Raw genomic sequence first — 20,079 nt, forward strand, 5'->3', positions numbered from 1 at the left:
GTGGTGAGACTGTTCTGTCTCAGGAGTCTGACCCAAGTCTACTGATGCTGGGTGTTCAGTGTAGCACTTACACCAGATGGGCCTTCTCTCTGTCCCTTCTGCAGGGAAGCTGAAGGGACCTTACGTTGAGGGAAGGTGGTCTGCCCACCCCACCCCCACCCCATCTCGAGGTCACATCTTTCCACCAAACTCACTGGAAGGAGTCAGGGAAAGATCACTAAGGTACAACTCCACAGCAAGCTCCTGCACTTCACCCAGTCTACGCTCACACCTGCCCACCCGCCCACTTATTCAGCAAACATGGGTTGGATATGAGGCACAGGCCGGGCACAGGGACACAGAGGTGGATGAGGTTCCTGCCCTTTGGGAGCTCCCAGTGTAATAAAGCAAGACAGATATTAAAAATAAATAATTGGAATACAGAGTGGTGTTATGTTAGAAAAAGGGCTTTTAGCCTGAATCCATGCATGGACTTTGGGGGTCTCCTAAATTAATTATAAAAAGATATATACGCCAAATATTCCCTGTTTGTGCCCGGCTGTGTCTTCTCTACTCTGCTCTGTGTCCCAGGTGCTACCTGTACAGACTCTGGCAGATGGGTTCATTTGCCTGTGGGCTTTTAGTTGGCTTTGCCCAATGGGAAGCCCCACCAGGAAATGAGAGAAGAAGAGAGAAAAGTAGGGGTATGTGTTTCTCCACCACTGGCTGCATTCCTCTGCCCAAGGCCACAGCTTGCACTAGCTGCCTCGCTTACAGTCACAGCTGTATCGCATCTGGGCCCCCTCTGTCTTTCTTTAAAGTCAGGGGCGGTAACTGCTCCCTGTTTCCTGTTAGCCCCTGGGGTGCTTCACTATCCCTGTTGGGTTCCCTAAATCCTGCCCACGTCTTTGTAAAAGTGCCTGCATCAAACTCCCTAAAAATAGGTGAATCGGGTTCTCAAAAGGGCCCATGACTCGAAAGGGGTGAAGAGGCCACTAGAGCAGAGGTACACACAAAGTGGTGTGGGTGTCAGAGGACCGTGTGCTATCCGTAACTCCACTGGCCTCACAGAAGAATGTTCCCCTCAAAGTGCGAATCCGACCAAGTTGTCCCCCTGCTTAACTTCCATAGTGGCTCCCCACCGCTCTGAGAGTGGAGGCCAAACTCCTGAGCACGGCCCACAAGGCCACACCTCGTCTGTCCCTCCCCAATCTTGTTGGCTCTCTGCACTCCAGGCACCCTGGCCCTCGGCTTCTGCACTTGTGCCAGGTCCCCTCCAGCCCTGCGGCCCCTGCACATGCTGTTCCTCTGACTGGAAAGGAGCCCCATCTTCTCTACTCATTCTCTAGGGCTTGGTTCAGATGACCCCCAGTCCAGGTCAAATTCCTCTGCCAGACTTGATAGGACCCTGAATCCCAACTCCAGAGCCCTTTGCTCAGAACACATTTTGTGATTTGTGTTTGACATTTATTAGTGTCATCCTCTCCCTCTAAACTGTAACTTCCATGAAGGATGTGACTATGTTTATTTCTGTTTACCGTTGTGTCCTCAGCACAGTGCACAGAGATGCTCGTAAGGATTTGTAGAGAAGCAATGACTGAAGGTGATATTTGAGTCAGACTGTGAAGAGTGGGTTTGCCAGGAAGCACTTTGCCAGGAGTCTAAGAGGCCGCCTGAGGGCTCAAGAGCTGGTTAACTTGCTCAGTATGCCCTACCTGGATTTTCTTAGGCAATAGGCAAAGGTCCCCAATGCCACCTTCCTGACCACAGGATGAAAATAACCAATCAACATTACCTCCACGTCAGGGGTGAGTATCAACTCAAACTGGTGGTAAAACTCCTTGGAGCTGGGCAACTGGTACTCCTTCGCCGTGCTCAGGAATGCCTGAATGTCATTCAAGGAAACGTCAACACCTTCTCGCGACTGGCACTTGTCTACAGCTTGGGACGCCAAGAGGTAGATTCCCGCTTCACACCACTGGCTGACCTTTTGAAAAGAAACAGAGTGTCCTGTGCAGTTAGCCTGACCATGACTCAGCCACCTCAGCCCTCAGGAGGTCCAGCTCCTTTGAGGTCTGCCAGGATTCTGGGACAATGGGAAACTGTCGCGGGCCAGCAGCAAGTGGAGAGGTCTCACCACTCTAAATACAGCTGTGAGGTGGACAAACCCAAACTGATTCCACATCTGTCCACTTTTCAGGGAAGTCACTCAATCAGTAAAATAAGTGCATAAACATTCTTCTCTTTCTCTGCCGACAGTAATTCCTACTCTTCCAGGAGGAGAAAGTTAAGTATTTCTAAGCGTGGTCTACCTATAGAGAACTGTAACCAATGACTTTTGGGGCCGACCGCCTAGGCCCCTCATCTTGCTTCCTCACGGGTTACAAGAGCACAGGGTGACTAGTGAGGCGGCAGACCTGGCCCCCACACGCTTTACCCGGGGAGAGACGGTCCTTTCAGCAAAAACACCACTTTCTTTTGCCCTTATTTGTTCTTATTGTCATTTGTCTTTCCCAGGGAAGCATCTGAGAATGAAAATTTCTGTCACTCAGAAGAGCAACACTCAAACTTTCCAGAATTCGAGAATGAAATCAGGTGACAAATTCTCATAATTCAATGTTTAAAAGATGAAAACAGAAAGACAAGGGCCCTTCTGATGCCTGAATATTGATACGAAAAGAAGCTTCTACGGCAAGTGCACCTGCATTTCCATTCCACACGACCCAGAGAGCTATGTAAAGTAACTGTGCAGGGGAAACACTGCAAAGCAGTTAGTTATTGCTAAGTGGGAAATTACAGGCAACTTAAATCTTTTATTTTTTCCCTAAATTATCTACATTGAATGTGCACTACTCTCAGAATAACAAAAAACAATAAAGATATCTAAAAATCAATGATTACCATTGCATGGGGATGAGAAGGAGTGGGATGCGTAGGTGCACATGAGTAACTTTCTTCCTCCTCATTCCTACACTTTTGGATTTTCAAAGTAACATGAAATCATGCTTTAATATACACCATGAAAACTTTGTCTTGAAACCTCATGCCTAGATCTGCAGAAAACGGTGCGCTAGGGTCTTCTGCAGACTCACAGCGGCTACTTGCTCTCCTAGACACAGTCTCTCTCTCACACCACACGGCCCTCAGCATTAGGCTCTTATCTCTGGGGCAGATATGGAGTGAGGACACCAGTAGCTGATCCTGCCAAGAGCTTAGCACACAGAGCAGGCTGCACACCAGGTTCTTTTGAGCCACTTGCTTCTGGAACAGCTGTATTTCGTTGACATTAACATCCCTTTGGCAGTGGGATGATGTACAGTCTGAGCACCCACCCAGACTTACAACATCCCATTTCCATCAGAGAGAAAGAGATGTGGGAATGGACCACATTGACTCATGGCCCTGAGCCACGTGCCGCCTGGGAACAGCTGACAGGGAAGGCTACAGAAGTCACTGACCCTGCTGACCGAGCACTTGTCCAAGAGATCACTGCCAAAAGCACCAGAAGCTGCACTGCCTCCCTCTGACCCTTTGGCACACACACCACTGCTGTCTAGACTAAGGAGCCTGGGGTTTGGAACTTGGCAGTCCCGACCTCAAACCTGCAATCCCCTACTCACCCCATGTGCAGCCTTGGGCAATCACTTATCCCAGCGTTTCTCAGTGCGTCCCTGTACTGCCTGCACCAGACTCACCCAAGCACTTGCTGAATACACTGATTCCTCAGCATCCTCCTAGACCTACTGAATCTCAGTCTCCAGAGTAGTGCACCAGGGAATCTGCAACACAGCAAGCTCACCAATGAGTGCTTTCATCCACTAAACTCTACGACCCAGTGACTTAACCCTGTTGAGTATCAGTCTCTGCCTCTTAAATGAGGCCATTGATACCTTCCTCATAACTTGTCTTGAGGATTAAAAAAGATGACATAATTATACTCCTAGTAGGTATAGTCGGTGCTCAGTAAACGGCAAGAGTATATAGTGTTCATTATAACTTGAGCTTCTCCAAAAGGATTTACTTTCCAATGGCTTTAGATGAGGAGGAGCACTTTGCAAATACAGTGCTTGGCCTCTTACATGCCTGCAGGGCAATCAATAAATGTCCCCCGGGGCCAGGCCAAATCTCGCCCTTTAAGTCTGGGTCCACACAGAGGGAGACGGACTTAATTCGTTCTAACAGGACGTGGTGGGGTGGCGGAGGCACTCTAGACCTTCAGTACCTCTACGACCTAGAATCTGCAGCTTTTAATGCCTGTTTCACGTGAAGTTCTTTACCCCCTCGGCCACCTCGTGGGGCAAGGAGGTCGAGTGTGATCAAGGCGGCTTTATAGAAAACATTGCTGCCATCATGGTCTCAGCTTGGTTTCGCTCACCTTGTCCAGCTGTCTGTGCAACTCCAAAGACTTTCCTAAAAGGTCGTATTTTTTCTTGTTCTCATTGACGCAGTCGGCACAGAGGCGCCTGAGCTCCGCACACTTGGGCCTGATGGAGTCAGCTGCGTAGTGGTGGCTTTGGATGTGCTGGTCCCCGATGATGGCAAGCAGCTGGGCTTTTTCCAAGGGCTCCTGCAAAGTGAACATGCACAGCCAAGCATCACAACCCAGGTCTCGGCAAAGCTGCTATTCGCCTGACACTGTGTGCTCCAACCCTAGGGGGAGGCTAGGGAGATGCTGAGTCAGGCTTTAGGCTGAGAGTCTGGGGTTGGGGAACCTGGGCAAGCTCTTCCTTTCCCAAGGAGTCTGTCCTCACCCAGGGTCATCTCCCTGGAGAAGAGCAAGTCATTCATTCAAGTACTTGTTGAGTTCTGGGGTAGGCGCTGAGGATATAGTGTTAACAAGCCAGAAATTTTCAACCTAATGGAGAACTCACATATTAAGTAAATTATACAAAGAATTAAATTATTACAATGTGGTAAGTTCTAGGACAGGAGTGTGATACTGCACAGAACAGGACATTCTGAATTCCACTGTCAACTAAATGGAGAAGCAAAAAGGAAATTCATGTGGCCCTGAGGAAAGTGGGGAATGAGCTGAAGTTAAGAAGAGATCAAGACCTGGTTTGGACAACTCTATAGGGGAGTCATGAGGCTTAAGAAATATGTTTCTTAACATAGTCCTCCTAGCAGATCTTCAAACCCAGGCGTGGTCCTGGGAACCCCGACAGGAGCATAGACCTGAAGTCAAGGACAAGCCAGGCAGCCAGTACTTGGCTGCGAGGTTCAGGTCGAGGGAGGAGGCTGCTGTGGCTGGGACAGAGGAGGAAGCAGGAAAGGAGTAGGAGACTCGATCAGAGAAGAGAGAGGGAGATCGGACTGGCGAGAGCTGGGCTGCCACTGTGGGAGCACTTTGGCTTTCACTCATTGTGACTTGGGAAGCACTGGAGGTTTGGAGGAGAAGGTCTCACTCATGAAAGGACTGCTGCAGCTGTGCTGTTGAGAATGACAGAGAAGAGGCAAAGCAGGGAGGTCAGTTAGGGGGCTACTGCAGCCCTCCAGGTAAAAGATGTGGCTAAACAAGGCCGGCACCCCCCAGGGTGCTCCTCCCAGTCAGTCAGGCCTGGCTCTCAGCTCTCCTCCCTTCTCTGACTTCTGCACCTCCTCCTGGCAACCCGCCCAGGCACTCTCCCCCACTTTGTTTTCATTTTCTAACTCTTTCCTCTATCTGAAAATGTCTTTGTTTTACTTCAGTGGACAATTTCTCCCTCCTTCACCCACTTCCACCAGTATATAAGCTCCATGAGAGCATTTAGTAGGCATCCCATAAATATTTGATCAATAGAGTGAAGGAATGAATGAATGAGCACTAGTGAATGAATGAATGCAGTAGATGATGCAGCCACCTGCTTGGCTGGAACCGTGTGAAACAATATTGACCTGTGAGTCAACACAGGTGACTGCCACATTCTCCAGGAGCACAGAGGTCATGTGCCTCCTTGCTGACCACGGTGAGTGTCCAGTACACCACACTGCCCTAGTTTAACTTTTTACAGTGATATAACAGGGAATGGATTAAGGACCCCAAGAGCCCTACTAACACAGCTGGGGGGAGGGGAAGCTGAGCAGGCTCATTGAGAGTTACTTTGCATATCTAAAGATCTTGGCCAGTGTTTCAGTAATGCTAATAGCTGTGCCTGCTGGCTCACAGCCAGGGAGAGGGGCCTAACTCTGACCAGTGATGCAGTCTGCAATCATCCCAGGCTACAGCGTTTGCATAATGGTCTGCTCCATGTCACATGGTCATGCCTGCCCAGACTAACAATGGCAGCCGAGAAAGGCAGAAGGTACATGAGGGCTGGCAGAGGTAGCCAATTGTGGAAGGAGTCGGAAGTGGGCTTACAGAGAAGCAGCAGGGTGAGGATTTAAACTCAAGCACAGTGCAGCCATGCTCTCGTAGTTGTACAGGGGTCTCTGCCACGCAGCTTAGAAAGGAGCAGAAAAGCAAGATGTAGCAGCCATGTGGTTTGGAATTAAGAGCGGGAGCCTAGCTCAGCATGGATAACCTGGAGAAGCTGGATGTTAAAATGGGGATCTGCCTAGCTTAGCTACAGACCTCTACCTTTTCCTGAGAGACGGCACTTCTGACTGCCCTGGTTTGGCAAGGGGAGGCAGGACTGTGCGTGTTTCACTTTAAGGGACTCTGGGACTTAAAAACAGAATTCTGCCATTATCCTGAACCTGTATAACTTTTGAATAGTTCCTTTCCTTTTCGTAAGACTGTGGCATGAGGAGTCACGTTTTTGGTGGTGGGCAGTGGGACCCAGTGGTTCCGTTACAGTAGCACAAGGCTTACAGTAACACGCCATGACTCCAGATGATGACAACTGACCAGCCCCCTCTCAACTTGTTACAGGGTGCAGCCAAGAGGGGGGACCCCAAATAGGCATTTGAAATGGGGTCCAGAACTCAAGGTGTCCAGGAGATTTTAAGGTGTCTTCACCCCTTCCCCCACAGGTGTGAGTTGGGGGAAGGGGCACACAGGACAAGAACATGCAGGGCAGCTTTGCAGCTAATCCATGGCATGGTCATTTAGCATACCTATAGCCTTTGGCTGGTCACTTAGATATGCTAAATAGCTATGGCCATGCTCAAGGCCAGGGGGATGGAAAGGGATCTCCCCCCAAGATGTGACTGGGGGGCAGGTCCCCTGAGTTACAGCGCCTGCGTGGGAGCTGGGAGAAGATTGGCTCCATGACATGGGGTGACACCTGCCCAGACCCACGATGGCGACCAGAAAAGCTGGAGAAGACAGCAGATTGAGGGCAAGTGTGCCCAAGTGGAGGAGGTGTCGGAAATGGGGCTACAGAAGAAGATTGGCGTGGGGATTTAAACCCAGACACGGCAGCCATTGAGGGGGAACCACGCGGCTTTGGACAGAGTGGGTACTCTCCCCTTCCCGCAGCCCTGAGGAGGGAGAACCACGTGGCTTTGGCAGAGTGGAGACTCCCGCATCCCAGAGGAGGAGAACCACGTGGCCTTGACAGAGTGGAGACTCCCGTGGCCCTGGGAGAGAGAACCACATGCCTGTGCCAGAGTGGGGACCCCCACAGCTTTAGAAGGGGGAACCACCACCTGGTTTTAGCAGAGATCCCGGTGACTCAGCGGAGGGTGCCGGGAACCCAGGGAGGTCTCCCAGTCGAGATGGAGGACTAACTAAGAACCAGAGGACTGCCTGAGCCATGGACTTCTATTTCCTTTCCTGAGATACGGTACTCTGGGCTGGGCAAAGGGGGAAGGAAGGAAAGACTGTGTGTTTGTGGGTGTTTTTAGGGACTTTAGCATTTTTGATAAAGACATTAGGTCACTACTTTAAGTTAGTATAGCATTAAATAAACATTTCCTTTCCTTTTCACGAATCTCTGGCATTGAGAGACATCTTTCCTAGGGCGGCGGACATAACGGACCCGGGGCCTTCTTTCAATAATAGTATATCGTCGCAGGCCCCCCCTCTTGTTGTGTTCTGTAACAAACTTACACGCATTCGTGCTTTCAGCAATCTCCAAACCACTCTCCCCAACTGACACTCGCCAAACCCTGCAAAAGCCCACATCCTTCTTAACCCCTTTTGAATTCTGAGCACTTCTTCACCACCTCCTTGTCACGGGCCTTCCTGCGTTCTGACCGGGACAGCTGGCCTCTTCGCTTTCCTTCAGGCTGTCTTTCAAATCATGCTCCACACTGCTAGTAATTCCAACCCAACGTTTATCGTGTCTACATCACTCCCAGCTTCAAGTCTTTTCTTGCTCCCTATACTCTTCTGGAGAAAGTTCACACTCCTGAGCAATGCATAGAAAGCCTTTTACCATCACCTGTGCCTCGTCTTCCTCCAATCCCCTCACTCCCATACTCTGCTGTAACCAGACTAATGATCCATTTGAAATTCCCCAACTATTCAGACCTCCGTGACTTCTCTACCTGCTCTCCCTGCCTAGAGAGCCCCATCCTTCCCTCATCAGCCCTACACCCGACCGCTCCACCTTCCACCTCCTGCTGCACCCACACTCCTCTGGAGCTAAATCCAAATCACTCTTCAGGGTTCACCTTCTCCAGGAAACTGTCTCCAGCGCTCCCATTTTATTCTGATGCCCCTCCCCTGCGCTCCCATAACACTCCGTGCCTTTCTTGATCAGAGCAGACGCTTCACTGCTGTGATCTCTTATCGATTGCCCTCTCTATGCCACGGACCCTTGCAGACATACACTCGCTGTTGCTCAACTTAAAATAGTACACAGCACACATTAGGTACTTAAGAGCAAATGAATGTTGTGTAAAACAAAAGGAAGAAATTATTTACAAATCAAGCAGTGGCTATTTAAAATAACTCAGGGCTAGATACCCAGTGCACTTGTGAACAGCAAAGGCCTGATGCACTGTTCACCATTCCTGAAAGGAGGTTGGAATGTTATTTCCTCGGGCCATGATTTTGGATTGTGTTGCTCGCTGCTGTGTCCTCAGAACTTAGAACAGTGCTCGGCACGGCAGGACATCAATAAATATTTGCAGAATGCATGAAGTATGAATGAGACACTCCTACTAGCACTGCTCAGCCACTGCACGTGGGACCTAGGAGACATGCTGCGGCACGGAGACTTGCCCCCCCGGCCCCGTGACATTAGCGACGACAGCGAACACTCAGTGAGACCTGACTGCCCGCTGGACACTGTTCTGAACGCTTACGTCGACTGTTCTCTCTGCGCTTCACAGCAAGCCCGTTAGGTGCTGTTTCACAGAGGAGGAGCGGAGGCACACCGCCCAAGGTGGCCCAGGTGGGGAAGAGGAGAGCTGTCCAACCTGGGCAGCCCCACTCCACACCTGGCTCTGGTCATCACACACCGAAAAATGGCCGCGCTTATTCTGCCTGAGCTGAGAGATCGCTGAGGTTGAGCAAACCTGTCCGACGTTAATTAATGGAGGAGCATGAAAACTTGGCCAGGATGTACCTATTGACTTTCTTTATTAAGTCCAGATGTCTAATTTATTAAGAACAGCACCAGTTTTCTGGGAATAGGGAACTTCATCACAAGCTGTTTCACAACAGCCCCGTGGTGGCCACAGCTTGCGCGTCACTTGGCATGTGGCGTCTCACCCCTCACAACTGTTCTTAAAACATTTGAGGTTTTTAGAGGAAAGGTGGGAGTAATAGGTCCAAATGGATCTTGGGGAAAGATCATACATATAAATTAGGAGCCATCACTGGATGGCTGGAAGATCACTCAACTCATTTTGTCTTCACAGGGACTCTGTGAGGTAGGAATTATTATTATCCACTGTTTGGCTGAGGAAATATGTTCAGAAAGGCTAAGAAACTTGACCGAGGCCCTAGGGCCACACGGTCATTAGAGCTGAGTTGTTCACATCTGGTTCCGCCAGACTCCAGAGCCTGTGTTCTCACCTTCCAGCCCAGCTGGCCCCCCACACGGGCTATGATGACTGAGGCACAACCACAACTCCCAAATCTTTCAAAGACCTTTACTGTGAAACCTCCACACCACAGCTTATTTTTATGTCTGTACAGCTCCTGCTCATGATAAATAGGCAGTAAAACCTAAGTGAAAAAGGAATAGTGAGAGAGAAATGCTGAAACCTGCTGCTCTGATCACAGGCCTTTCAGCTGCAGAAAATTCCAGGAGGCTGGATAGTCAGATCGCAATGTGCAGTTCAAAAATATTTATTATAATAACAGCTGTTTTCTCCCCAAGACCCTACTGCTATGGGGGATGAACGATGCGAGTATTTACCATGGAAGAGAATCATGAGAGACAGTGACGCTGCTGTACGGGGAGCCCAGAGGCACCCACAGAGGATGGTGTAGGGTGGAACGTGTGCACAGGGAAGGGGGCCAGGGGACACAAGGACGGCAGCGAGTGATGGGCTATTGAACCTGAGCAATAGATACATGGGAGTTCATTGTTCTCATCCACGTACTTTTATAGGTGTTTGAAAATGTACATACACACACACAAAAAGTCATGTCCCCTCTAGTCAGATTATGTCCCTGGGAGGGAAATACTCTGGGTTCCCTGCCGTCCTGGACACAGTAATGTAACTGCTGGCCCCTGGCCCTTGCGGGGAGAGGCCAAGGCTGAAATCGGGCTGGTTGGTTGTCCCTGCCCTGTGCTGGTCTGCTCCTTGCTTGTTCATTGCTGAAGGCCCCAGGATACTTCCTGACCAAAAACTCTATAGCACATTCTGCTTTTGTAAGTCAGAGAGTGGCCAAAACGACTGTTTCTCAATAAAAAAAAATGAGCACTCAAAGAACTGCTAAACCCTCAAACTAAAACAAGGTTAAAAAAAAAAAAAACAGACTTAAGTAGCATGCACCAGGAATGCGGCAGGGAGTTGGTTCAGAGCTTGCCCAGGCGGTGATATCACTGCACAGAATATGTTGGCAACAAAACAGAAATGAGAGTGTGGCCATGCCAAAAGGGAAGTTGACTCCTGAGTACAGAATGAAGGACAAACCCAAGCAAGTTTTAGCAGATTCTAGCCAGGTATCACCTTGTTCCTTTAACACTTTTACAGACAAATGGGAAGATTAGCCAAGCCCTTATCATCTGAAGAAGCAATGCCTCTGAGGGAAGGCATGTTACAAAGGGTACCGGTTTTGATAAGGTAGCTTTGTTCAGTTCACCCAAAGGCAGAGGAATGGGTCAGCTGCATCCTTCAGAAAATAAGTAAAAAACAGGTAAGCAAGGCACAAGACGGGTAAACCAACTGGCCTGGGCTCATCGGCAGCGCTTTAGTCCGACGGCTTCAGGAACTTTGTCCGTGAAGGCTGTGCCACGGGTTCACGGAGTTTTCCTCTGTCCCGTGACTGCGGGCTGTGCCCCCAGCTCCAGTCAGTGATCTTTAAAGGATGTACTGAGTCCAAAGTGTGCATCAAAAGTCCAAGGAGGTGGGCAGACGAGGGAATGTGGATGCAGTCACGCAGATCTAACCCTGCTATTTAAAGCACAATCCAGAGCGCCCTCCAACTGGATTTTATTCCTGCTCCACTGAGAGTAAAATCCAGTCCTCACACTGTTGCTCCCGCTTGTTCCTACCTAACTCACTGTGTTCCAGTTGCCCGCCTTGAACTCACTAACCTCACTCCCGCCTCAGGACCTGGCACTTGGGCTTCTCGGTCTTAAATGCTATTCTCCAAATCTCTGCACAGCTATCCGGGTCTCAGATCAAAGGTCACCTCCTTCAGGAGGCCTTTCTGACTACCCTCACTGGAGGAGCAGCCCAGTCACTTTCTATTGTACCCCATTATCTTCTTCATGCCACTTGTCATTATCTGACATTATTATTTGTCTGGTTACTTTTTATGTATTTATCTCTGTCCAGTAGAATGCAAGCTCCATGAAAGCAGGGTCTTGACTGTCTGGCTCGCCATCATAAATCACTGAATCACAGGCAAGGAAGACAGAATCACAGGCAAGGAATGGGTGAACGCTTTCCTGGTGGGTCAGCAGCTACCCTCACGGGAGCTATGACCATGTTTTTCTTTTTTTTTTTAATTTTATTTTAATCATTGTTCAAATACAGTTTTCTCCCTTTTACTCCCATTCCAGCCCACCCACCCATCCCTCCCTACTTCCCTCCCATTACCACCCACCCCTAGTTTTTGTCCATGTGTCCTTTAAATTTGTTCCTGTAAACCCTACCCATTCCCCCCTGAAATTCCTCTTCTCTCCCCTCTGGTCACTGTCAGTCTGTCCCCCATTTCAGTGTCTTTGGTTATATTTTGCTTGTTTCTTTGTTTTGTTGTTTAGGTTCCTGTCAAAGGTGATATCATGTGGTATTTGTATGACCATGTTTTTCAAACCAAAAGTAAAAGCACTGGGCTCGATTAGACATTTTTCTAATATATAAATGTATATAAGTGAAAGTACATAGTATCTACATTTAATAAGGAGTTCTTTTGAAAAAAACTAAAATTACATAAAATTGGAACTATCTTGGAGGATCTAAGATGTACTTGATATGTGGAGTTGTGTTTTTTCACATTTGGTAAATGTTTCTCATGTCTCGTGCCTTCAGCACTGACGTGTTTCGCTGTTGGTGATCACTGACAGCAGGAGGATTGCTCACTGGGGAAGGATGGGATTCCCCAGTGAAAGTCGGGCACAGGTGGCCAGGTGGTCACACACGTGCAGAAGACCTGCTGCTCAGAATCCACAACTGAGAGCCCTTAGAACCAGCGTGGCCTCAGTTTACATTTGTTAGTATTCTCTAGGGGAGTAGGTCTCTAACTACAATGTGCATGTCAACCACCCGGGGATCTCATTAAAATGTAGATTCTGATTCTGAGAGGGGGCAGAAATTCCTAATTATAACAAGTTCTCACTCATGTGACCTCTGTGCTGCTGGCCAGAGGATCACACTTTGAAAAGGAAATATCTAGTACTTCAAAATACCGCCTGGGCAACATGCCTCTGGATTAGCTCAGAAACTGTTAACCATGTGATACGTGGTCCCCAACAGACAAAAAGATAGAGAAGCTAATTAAAGAAAAGCAGAAAGGAGCTTCTCTGGAAAGAGATGACTGGCTTTCCTAAGTCGTAATGAGATGAATTTATGAGGACTTAGAACAGACTCACTCCTAAGTGCTGACCTGTGTGCAGATCTGGAAAACTGTATAATTTTGTTAAGAGAATTGTGAAATATCTCTTCCTCTACAAGTCTGATATTTACAACTCTTGGAGCGTGAGAAGGGAGAAAGTGTTGCCAAATCTGGTAGGAACAGAACTAATGGGGACCCATTTCCCCCTTTTCACTGTCTTGATTGTTATAAAACTAGTTTCTTTTTTTTCTGGTTTCCCCTTCTAAAGTTTCCCCTCCTTACCACCAAAACCCAGCCCACGCCTCCACATCCGGGGCCCTGTGGGTAATGCATTCATTGTCACCTGCCTTCCTGCCGCTCCCCTGCTAGAAGGGGCAGGGCTACCCAGAGCCCTCACCCCTGAGCCTCCAACTTCAACAGGATGCTCTGGCAGCCTTAACAGAACCCTGAACTGCAGTGTTACTTACCATAGCTGCTCAGGGGTCCATCTCCTGCATGACCTGGGGTGAGGGCGAGGAGACTGACAGGGCAGGCTCTAGGATTCCCGAGTCCTTAGCAGCCTTCCCACAACGCGTGGGCATGATCTGCCACTGTCCACAGTGACTACCTTCCAAGTCCACAAGTAAAGGCAAAAAACAAACCTGGCCTTTTTCTCTCAGTTTTTTGTGCTCCTTAAGAAGTTGCTCCACGCGAATCACACTGTCTCCGATGTCTGTAAATTCTGCTTGCTCTGCCAGTAAGTTGTCCAGGGCAAGCTTAACCTACAAGACACATAGGACAGTCCAGAAATAAGCCTGTGAGCACCCATCTGGAGGCGGAGGTTGGCTGTTATCTAAGAAAACTCAAAAATCTGAAAAGGGAGATTCAGGGGATTCAGGACCAGTGTATATAGTGTCTATGCATTGCAGCTCATTAACTTTGAGATTAAATGGGGGTGGCGGGGTTGCTTAGACACCTGTAGATGGAATATTAAAGCTAGAGTCTACAGATTATCAATCAGAAAGGAAGATAAACTATCACTGAAATACCATGTATGCCAACAGGAAAATTGGACTGTGAAACATTACTACCCCATTGAAAAAGCGAGAAGAGGCTGTCTGAGAAGAAGCAAAGATTTAAGGAGGGAGCTGGGCTAGAGGGAAAAGAGAAACCCCAATACTCAGAGTTCAAGGCAGAAGAGAGAACTGCAGGTCACTGGACCATAAAAGGAAGTACTATTAAATAAGAAAATAGCACCTCACAAAAACTGTGCTCAAAGTGCTGTAGCTGTAGGCATTGATTAAGCTTCAGGTGATGCTCAGACCAAAACTGTGTAAAGGCTCTTTCTGTTTCATCCAGTTGAACCAGTAACCTGTCGAGAAAGAACAAGACAGCGACGTTGCGGTTAACGTTCATTTCCACAGCAGTCTGCACAGGCTCGTGCAGGTAACACCCGTGTTGTCAGTCACTGTTTTAATCGTGGTGATGTGCTTACTATGAAAGTCCGTGTCATTTATGACTTTCTCATAGTTCTGCTGGTTCCCATATTTCCCATTTTTCAATCAGGCCACTTAAAAAGATTTGACTTATTTTTAGAGAGGAGAAGGGAGGGAGAAAGAGAGGGCGAGAAACATCGATGTGAGAGAGAAGATAGGTTGTACATGCCTGTACCGTGGAAGAACCCACAACTCAGGCAGGTGTCCTGACCTAGAATCGACCAGCGGCCTTTCGCTTTGCAGGATGACACCCAACCCCCTGAGCCACACCAGTCAGGGCTCAATCGGGACACTTTCAGTGCTAGGCAGACACGTCACTGCAGCTGCGGCTTTGCGCTTTTAAACACGCCCCTGGTAAACTTGCCTTTGCACCTTTTCTTTCACAAAGCACAGCACCCAGACAAACTGTTATTTGGAAATGAAACTCAACTGATACTATGATCTCCCTCAAAATCCCTGGGATGACAGCTTTTCATAAGTGGAGAGAATGGCATTCTCATAAAAACATCTCCGTAGCTGGATGCCAGATGGGTACCTTCTTTTTCCCTTTGTTGTCTCAAATATTATTCTTTCTTACATGCTACCCTACCAAGGCCCAGTAGCAGCTGTTCTAATCTGTCCTTGGTTGTTTCGAATCACCTAGTTCTAACCTCTCCTAAAAAAGTATATTCCACCTTCACTCACCTTTCCATGGTAGCTACATTATCAAGTTCATTGGGATTGAGTTTGCTAGTGGGACTTTTGGTTGCTGGTTCTTGAATACATGCCAGCAATGTGGCTCCTTGCTCTCCAAGTAACTTCAGCTCATCCTAGAGAAAGAAAAATACAGTCTCTTTTATGAGAAATTAATGAAAGAAATTCTTGGTAGATTTGGGGTAAGGAGAATGGTAGATCAGTATATCTTTCACTTAGGAAATTAAATGCTAAAAAATTCAAGCTGCAGATTTATAAAATGAATTGACTTATTCTTAATGGGTAATAAGAGGTTATTATTACCCATGCTACAAAATGTAAAATGTGCAAAAGGATATATATTGAAAAAGTAAGTCTTTTGTCCACAGCCCATCCACTTTCTTCCTCCAAAAGCAACCGTTGAATTTTGTGTGTTATCTCAAGCTGTTGTAAATTAAGAGCAAAATTAGTTAATAAAAACTGATTCTGATCCAGGAGAGTGGCCGGAAATAAGAAAATGATAGATAGTGAATGTTCAATGCTGGGAACTGCCATGCAACAATAATGCAATAACTGCTAGTTGACATGAAAAATAAAACTTCCTCTGGTCTCATTAGTCAACATGTGCCTCTCCTCCCACTTGCTCCCTTGTTGTTTGGCAGTGGTGGGCAGAAGTTTCAGTTTGACATGGAAAGATTCACACTTCTGACCAACTCTATTCTGCTATTTCTACATGGAGACTTAGGGCTTTGCAACTGGGAGTGTGTCAGGCGACCTCTCTCCAAATCCAGAAGCTCTGTCCTCCACTCGCACACTGCAGGTGTTTCTCGATGCCCGGAGCAAGGCAAAAGGGGTGAGGCCTGGACTAGAATTTTGCTCCCGGGAGTGCTGGGTTTGGTTTCTGGGTTACACAGGATGCTGGTTTGGTATGCCCCGAGAATGAGAAAAGTCCCGAAGTCACAGAACAATCACACATAGGCACATGAACGCTGAAGCGCTCCCTCCAGGCCCAGCCATCTCCAGCCTTCACACAGCGGCCCGCTCATTCCCTGTGGGAGGAGTCTTACACTCTCTGCTCCGGCCCCGAAGAAGTCCAGCACTCTCGGCCTCGGGCTTTGCTCCTGTCTCCCACCCCTCTCCAGTATCCACCCGCCTGAAGACTTCCATCATCCACACCCAGCCTCATGACTGATTTGACTTCACTCATCTAGCCCCTCAAGATTTTTGGCTACCCCCGGGGACACTGTCCACTTCAAGTAATGCCCCAAGAGGGCCACTTGGCTGGTATTCCGGCCTGAGAACTGGACATATCCCTTCTTTTCCACTCCAGGCATCGGCCCTCATTTCTTCTTATCAATGTTCATTAAATATTTGTAGGTTGGATGAATTAATAATAGTCTAAAAGAAACCGGGTTATAGGTGGATTAACAAATAAGATATGCTTAGGGAGGGGCGGACACATTAGTAAACACTCTTAGCTTTTCCTCCTCTGCTGACCCACTAAAAAGGGTCCTGGCTTTTCTCACTCATTTTCTTAACTGCCTCTGAGCTTCCAGCATTCCAGCAGTATTCTAACATTAGCTACTGTTAGAAAAAAATACATATATAATGTGTGTGTGCATGATACAGAGTTGGGAGGAAAGGTGGAGGGGCCAAAGAAGAAGAGGCACATTGCTAGGGGAGCTTGGAAGAGAGATATACCCAAAGTGCTGTGGAGTGTGAGGCAGCATGTGTGTGTGTGTGTGTGTGTGTGTGTGTGTGTGTGTGTGAGAGAGAGAGAGAGAGAGAGAGGTGTGCATCATCGTAAGTGATGTCAGGTGCTACGGATCCCCTTCATGTGGTTAAAAAACAAGGTAAACTCATGACCCAGTTACAGCTTTGGGAATAGGCCCCAGCTTCAGTAGGGTTACCAAAGTCTGCCAGGAAGAGAGGGCAAGTTTGAGGAACTGCAGTACTTGAAAAGCATAAAGGCAAGTTGCTCAGCCCCAAAATGGATTGTGCCCTTGTCCACAATAGTGACAATTCAAAATACTTAATACCCACATAGAGCGGGCACTGACCAATCAGCACAGATGTCAGATCAAGGCTGAAACCATCCTGAGACCAACTGAGGCCCAGGGGTTAACACTTCAGTTGCCAGAATCGTGAGAAGGTCTTGCGGGTCCTAGGAAATGGGTCAGGGAGGTGGAGTGGGGCCCTCAAGGGATATAAACATTTCACTCTTTTAATAATGGATACGGCTGACCTAGTGTGTACTCATCAGTATGATTCCATCACGAGGGACAAGCACTTGGTTCAGAGCAAGACCCACTTAACACAGTGAGGGGGACATCTCCAGGCTCAAAAGAACGTACATTTTCTGGGGGAATTCTCTTCTATGACAAGGGTAAGCATGAATTGTGGCACTCATTTAAAATATACTTATAAAATCCATTATTACCTGTCAGGCACTGTGCTCAGCTGTGTCGGGGGCTGGGAGCAGAAGTGGGAAGGGAAGTAAAGGAATGAATCAGAGCCTAGAGAACATACGAGTGATTAATGCTTTACAATCCTTATTTCATTTTCATTACTTACCCCAGTTCTGCCACTAAAAGTTAGCTTACTGTTATGTTTTGTTTATACTGTCCCCTAATGAATTTCAGAGAAGGCTTTTGAAATGCAGTTCTTTATAATTTACAAAAAAACAAAGTCCCTGGAAGGCACGAGACATCTTCAGTAGCTCCCAGGAGAGATCTTCCCGTGGCACAGAGCTGGTTCAAAACACTGATTTGTAAAGGCATCGACGCTGAAAATATTCACAAGGATACCGATCTCCTGTGCGAAACTGAGACCTTCGTGCCTGCTCACTTCTCACTTAGGTTCTCCGTAAGGAGAGCTTGAACAAAGGGGTCTTTTTTTTTAAGTTGCTTCATTCTAATTTATTTAGAAGTTTCCATTTTTACTCCTCAATAGATTTTATGCTATTTCTCATGTGCTTTTCCCCTCAAGGGTTCCTCAGTGTTGTCTTGATCAGCCAGCCATCTTCATCAAAAGGTTTGTTGACAAGGCCTGGATTTTCTGCTAGAGTATTAATTCCAGTTCCTTCTCTGGATCGAGGAGAACAGAGTTCACTAGTAGCTTTCCCACTTTCCAAGCACCAAACTCATTTCGTTTGTACAATTTTGTCCCAATTTCAGGCAGACTATAGTAAACACCTCCCAAATCTCCCTATGCAAAATTGCTGATTCCCACTATTCCAATGCCATTTTCTGTTGTTATCCACTCATGTTTCTCTGTGAATTTATGCATGGAGAGCAGATTGGGGCCCGTGTGCAGCTCCCATGCTCAGGCCCCAGGGCTGTGGCAGGCAGGGTGTGTGGGTAGCCAGGTGGTGCCCTGGCTGCAGGCCTGGCCACAGGCTCTGCAACTCTCTGAGCACCACATTCACAGGGGTGCCTGGACAGAGGGGTCTTACCAACTCCTAAGACTACATAGTTATTTCGAGGGCCAATGTCATTCTGATTATCCTCTTGATTATTTGTTACCTTGGTAACATGAATGGAACTGTTATCGCTGAATACAGAATCAAATGAATACTGAATGGAACAAATACTGAATACCAAGTAGTACTCATATTTGTAAACATTTGTACTCATATTTGCTCTATCACATGACTAAATTCAGGACCACTCTCTCCCCATGCATGATGAGATTAGGCCTATGGCTCTGTTCGACTTCTTATTTCAACAACAACAACAATAACAAAAATGAGAGTCTTACCCTCTTTAAATGAGCCCACAGTACCGTGTCTTAGTTGACTAAGGCACCTAAGAGTGTAAGACCAGCGCCCTGTGTCTCTGGCCTAAGTGAGCCGGCAAGCAAAGAGGTGACAGCCACCTTTGGGACTCAGGATGGAGACTGCCTGTCTCTGTGCAATGCTTAAAAAGCCAGCTTGGATAAGATGATAGGAAGAGCTGTTTTGCTAGGAAGGAAAGTCTGCAGGGTTATAAACAGATTAAGAAAAGTACACGTCTGCATTGGGTTGGTAGTTATCTCGTTACTGCCTATGGGTCCAAAGATCTTTTCTTTTTTAAAATTGAGATATGATTCATATACCTCAAAATCCACCCTTTAAAGTGTATAACTTCCTGGGTTTTTCCAAAACAATTTCATCACCCTCCAAGTCACTGGAGAAGAAGGAAGAAGAGATCTTAATTCTGCTCCCAGCTTTCTCGAAGAGGCTGACCATCTGCTGACACAGAGGCTGCACTGTGACAGGCCACTGACCACTCACCCGCAGCTTGTCCCGCTGCCTTGTGTGGGACAGCAGAAGCTCTTCGGTGGATGGCACGCCTCTGGGAAGCTCTGTCGTGGCCAGGTGGGCCCCAAACATCTGAAGCATCTGGGCAGTGGTTTTCAATGTCAAGGCAAAGTTTTCTATGGCCTGGAAAGTCAGAAAATCATAACGATGTGGAGGGATTAACATTCGACACTATGTGTTATCAGTGGAAGGACGGTAGAATCCGCTACCATTTCCCGAGTACCTGCAATGGGCCATGTCTTACGCTTGGTGCTACACGTTTATCTGTCATCTCAATGATCCAGAGTGGGGGGTATTTTATCTCCATGTTATAGAAAAGGGAGCTTCAACAGGTCAAGTGAATTGCCAAGACCCTATTACTTGGGCAATAAGAAAAGGAGGCAGGTGGGATTCAAACAAGGTCAGCTCTTTCAATTTCAGAAGGCTGTTTGTTACCTTAAGAACATGTAACACTAAATCTGACTCAGGATTTACATTAGATAAGACGCTAAAACGTGCAGAACCACTCACCACCCCCTCCACTAAAACTTTCCTTCTCTTCTAGTCCCTACCTGCCCTCCATCTTCCCATCACCTGTACCCACACAGCCTGGCTGCCACCAAGAAACT

At 47.6% G+C, this 20,079-nt stretch overlaps 1 protein-coding gene across 3 annotated transcripts in view; it reads right to left on the minus strand.

The window, feature by feature from the left end:
• The window catches only part of MCF2L2 (MCF.2 cell line derived transforming sequence-like 2), a 212,679-nt gene that overhangs the window by 126,840 nt on the left and 65,760 nt on the right, over window positions 1-20,079 (minus strand). For all 3 annotated transcript variants that reach the window (XM_045850840.1, XM_045850839.1, XM_045850838.1), the window contains exons 7-12: window positions 19,445-19,594; window positions 15,184-15,308; window positions 14,261-14,375; window positions 13,666-13,785; window positions 4,355-4,546; window positions 1,775-1,966 (exon numbers count right to left, since the gene is read on the minus strand). In XM_045850840.1, coding sequence (XP_045706796.1) covers window positions 1,775-1,966; window positions 4,355-4,546; window positions 13,666-13,785; window positions 14,261-14,375; window positions 15,184-15,308; window positions 19,445-19,594 — 894 coding nt within the window. The remainder of the gene's footprint in view (window positions 1-1,774; window positions 1,967-4,354; window positions 4,547-13,665; window positions 13,786-14,260; window positions 14,376-15,183; window positions 15,309-19,444; window positions 19,595-20,079) is intronic.

This window comes from Phyllostomus hastatus, unplaced genomic scaffold (genome assembly GCF_019186645.2).
Source record: "Phyllostomus hastatus isolate PE091 unplaced genomic scaffold, TTU_PhHast_1.1 phas_contig_86, whole genome shotgun sequence".
NCBI classification, from domain to species: Eukaryota; Metazoa; Chordata; class Mammalia; order Chiroptera; family Phyllostomidae; genus Phyllostomus; species Phyllostomus hastatus.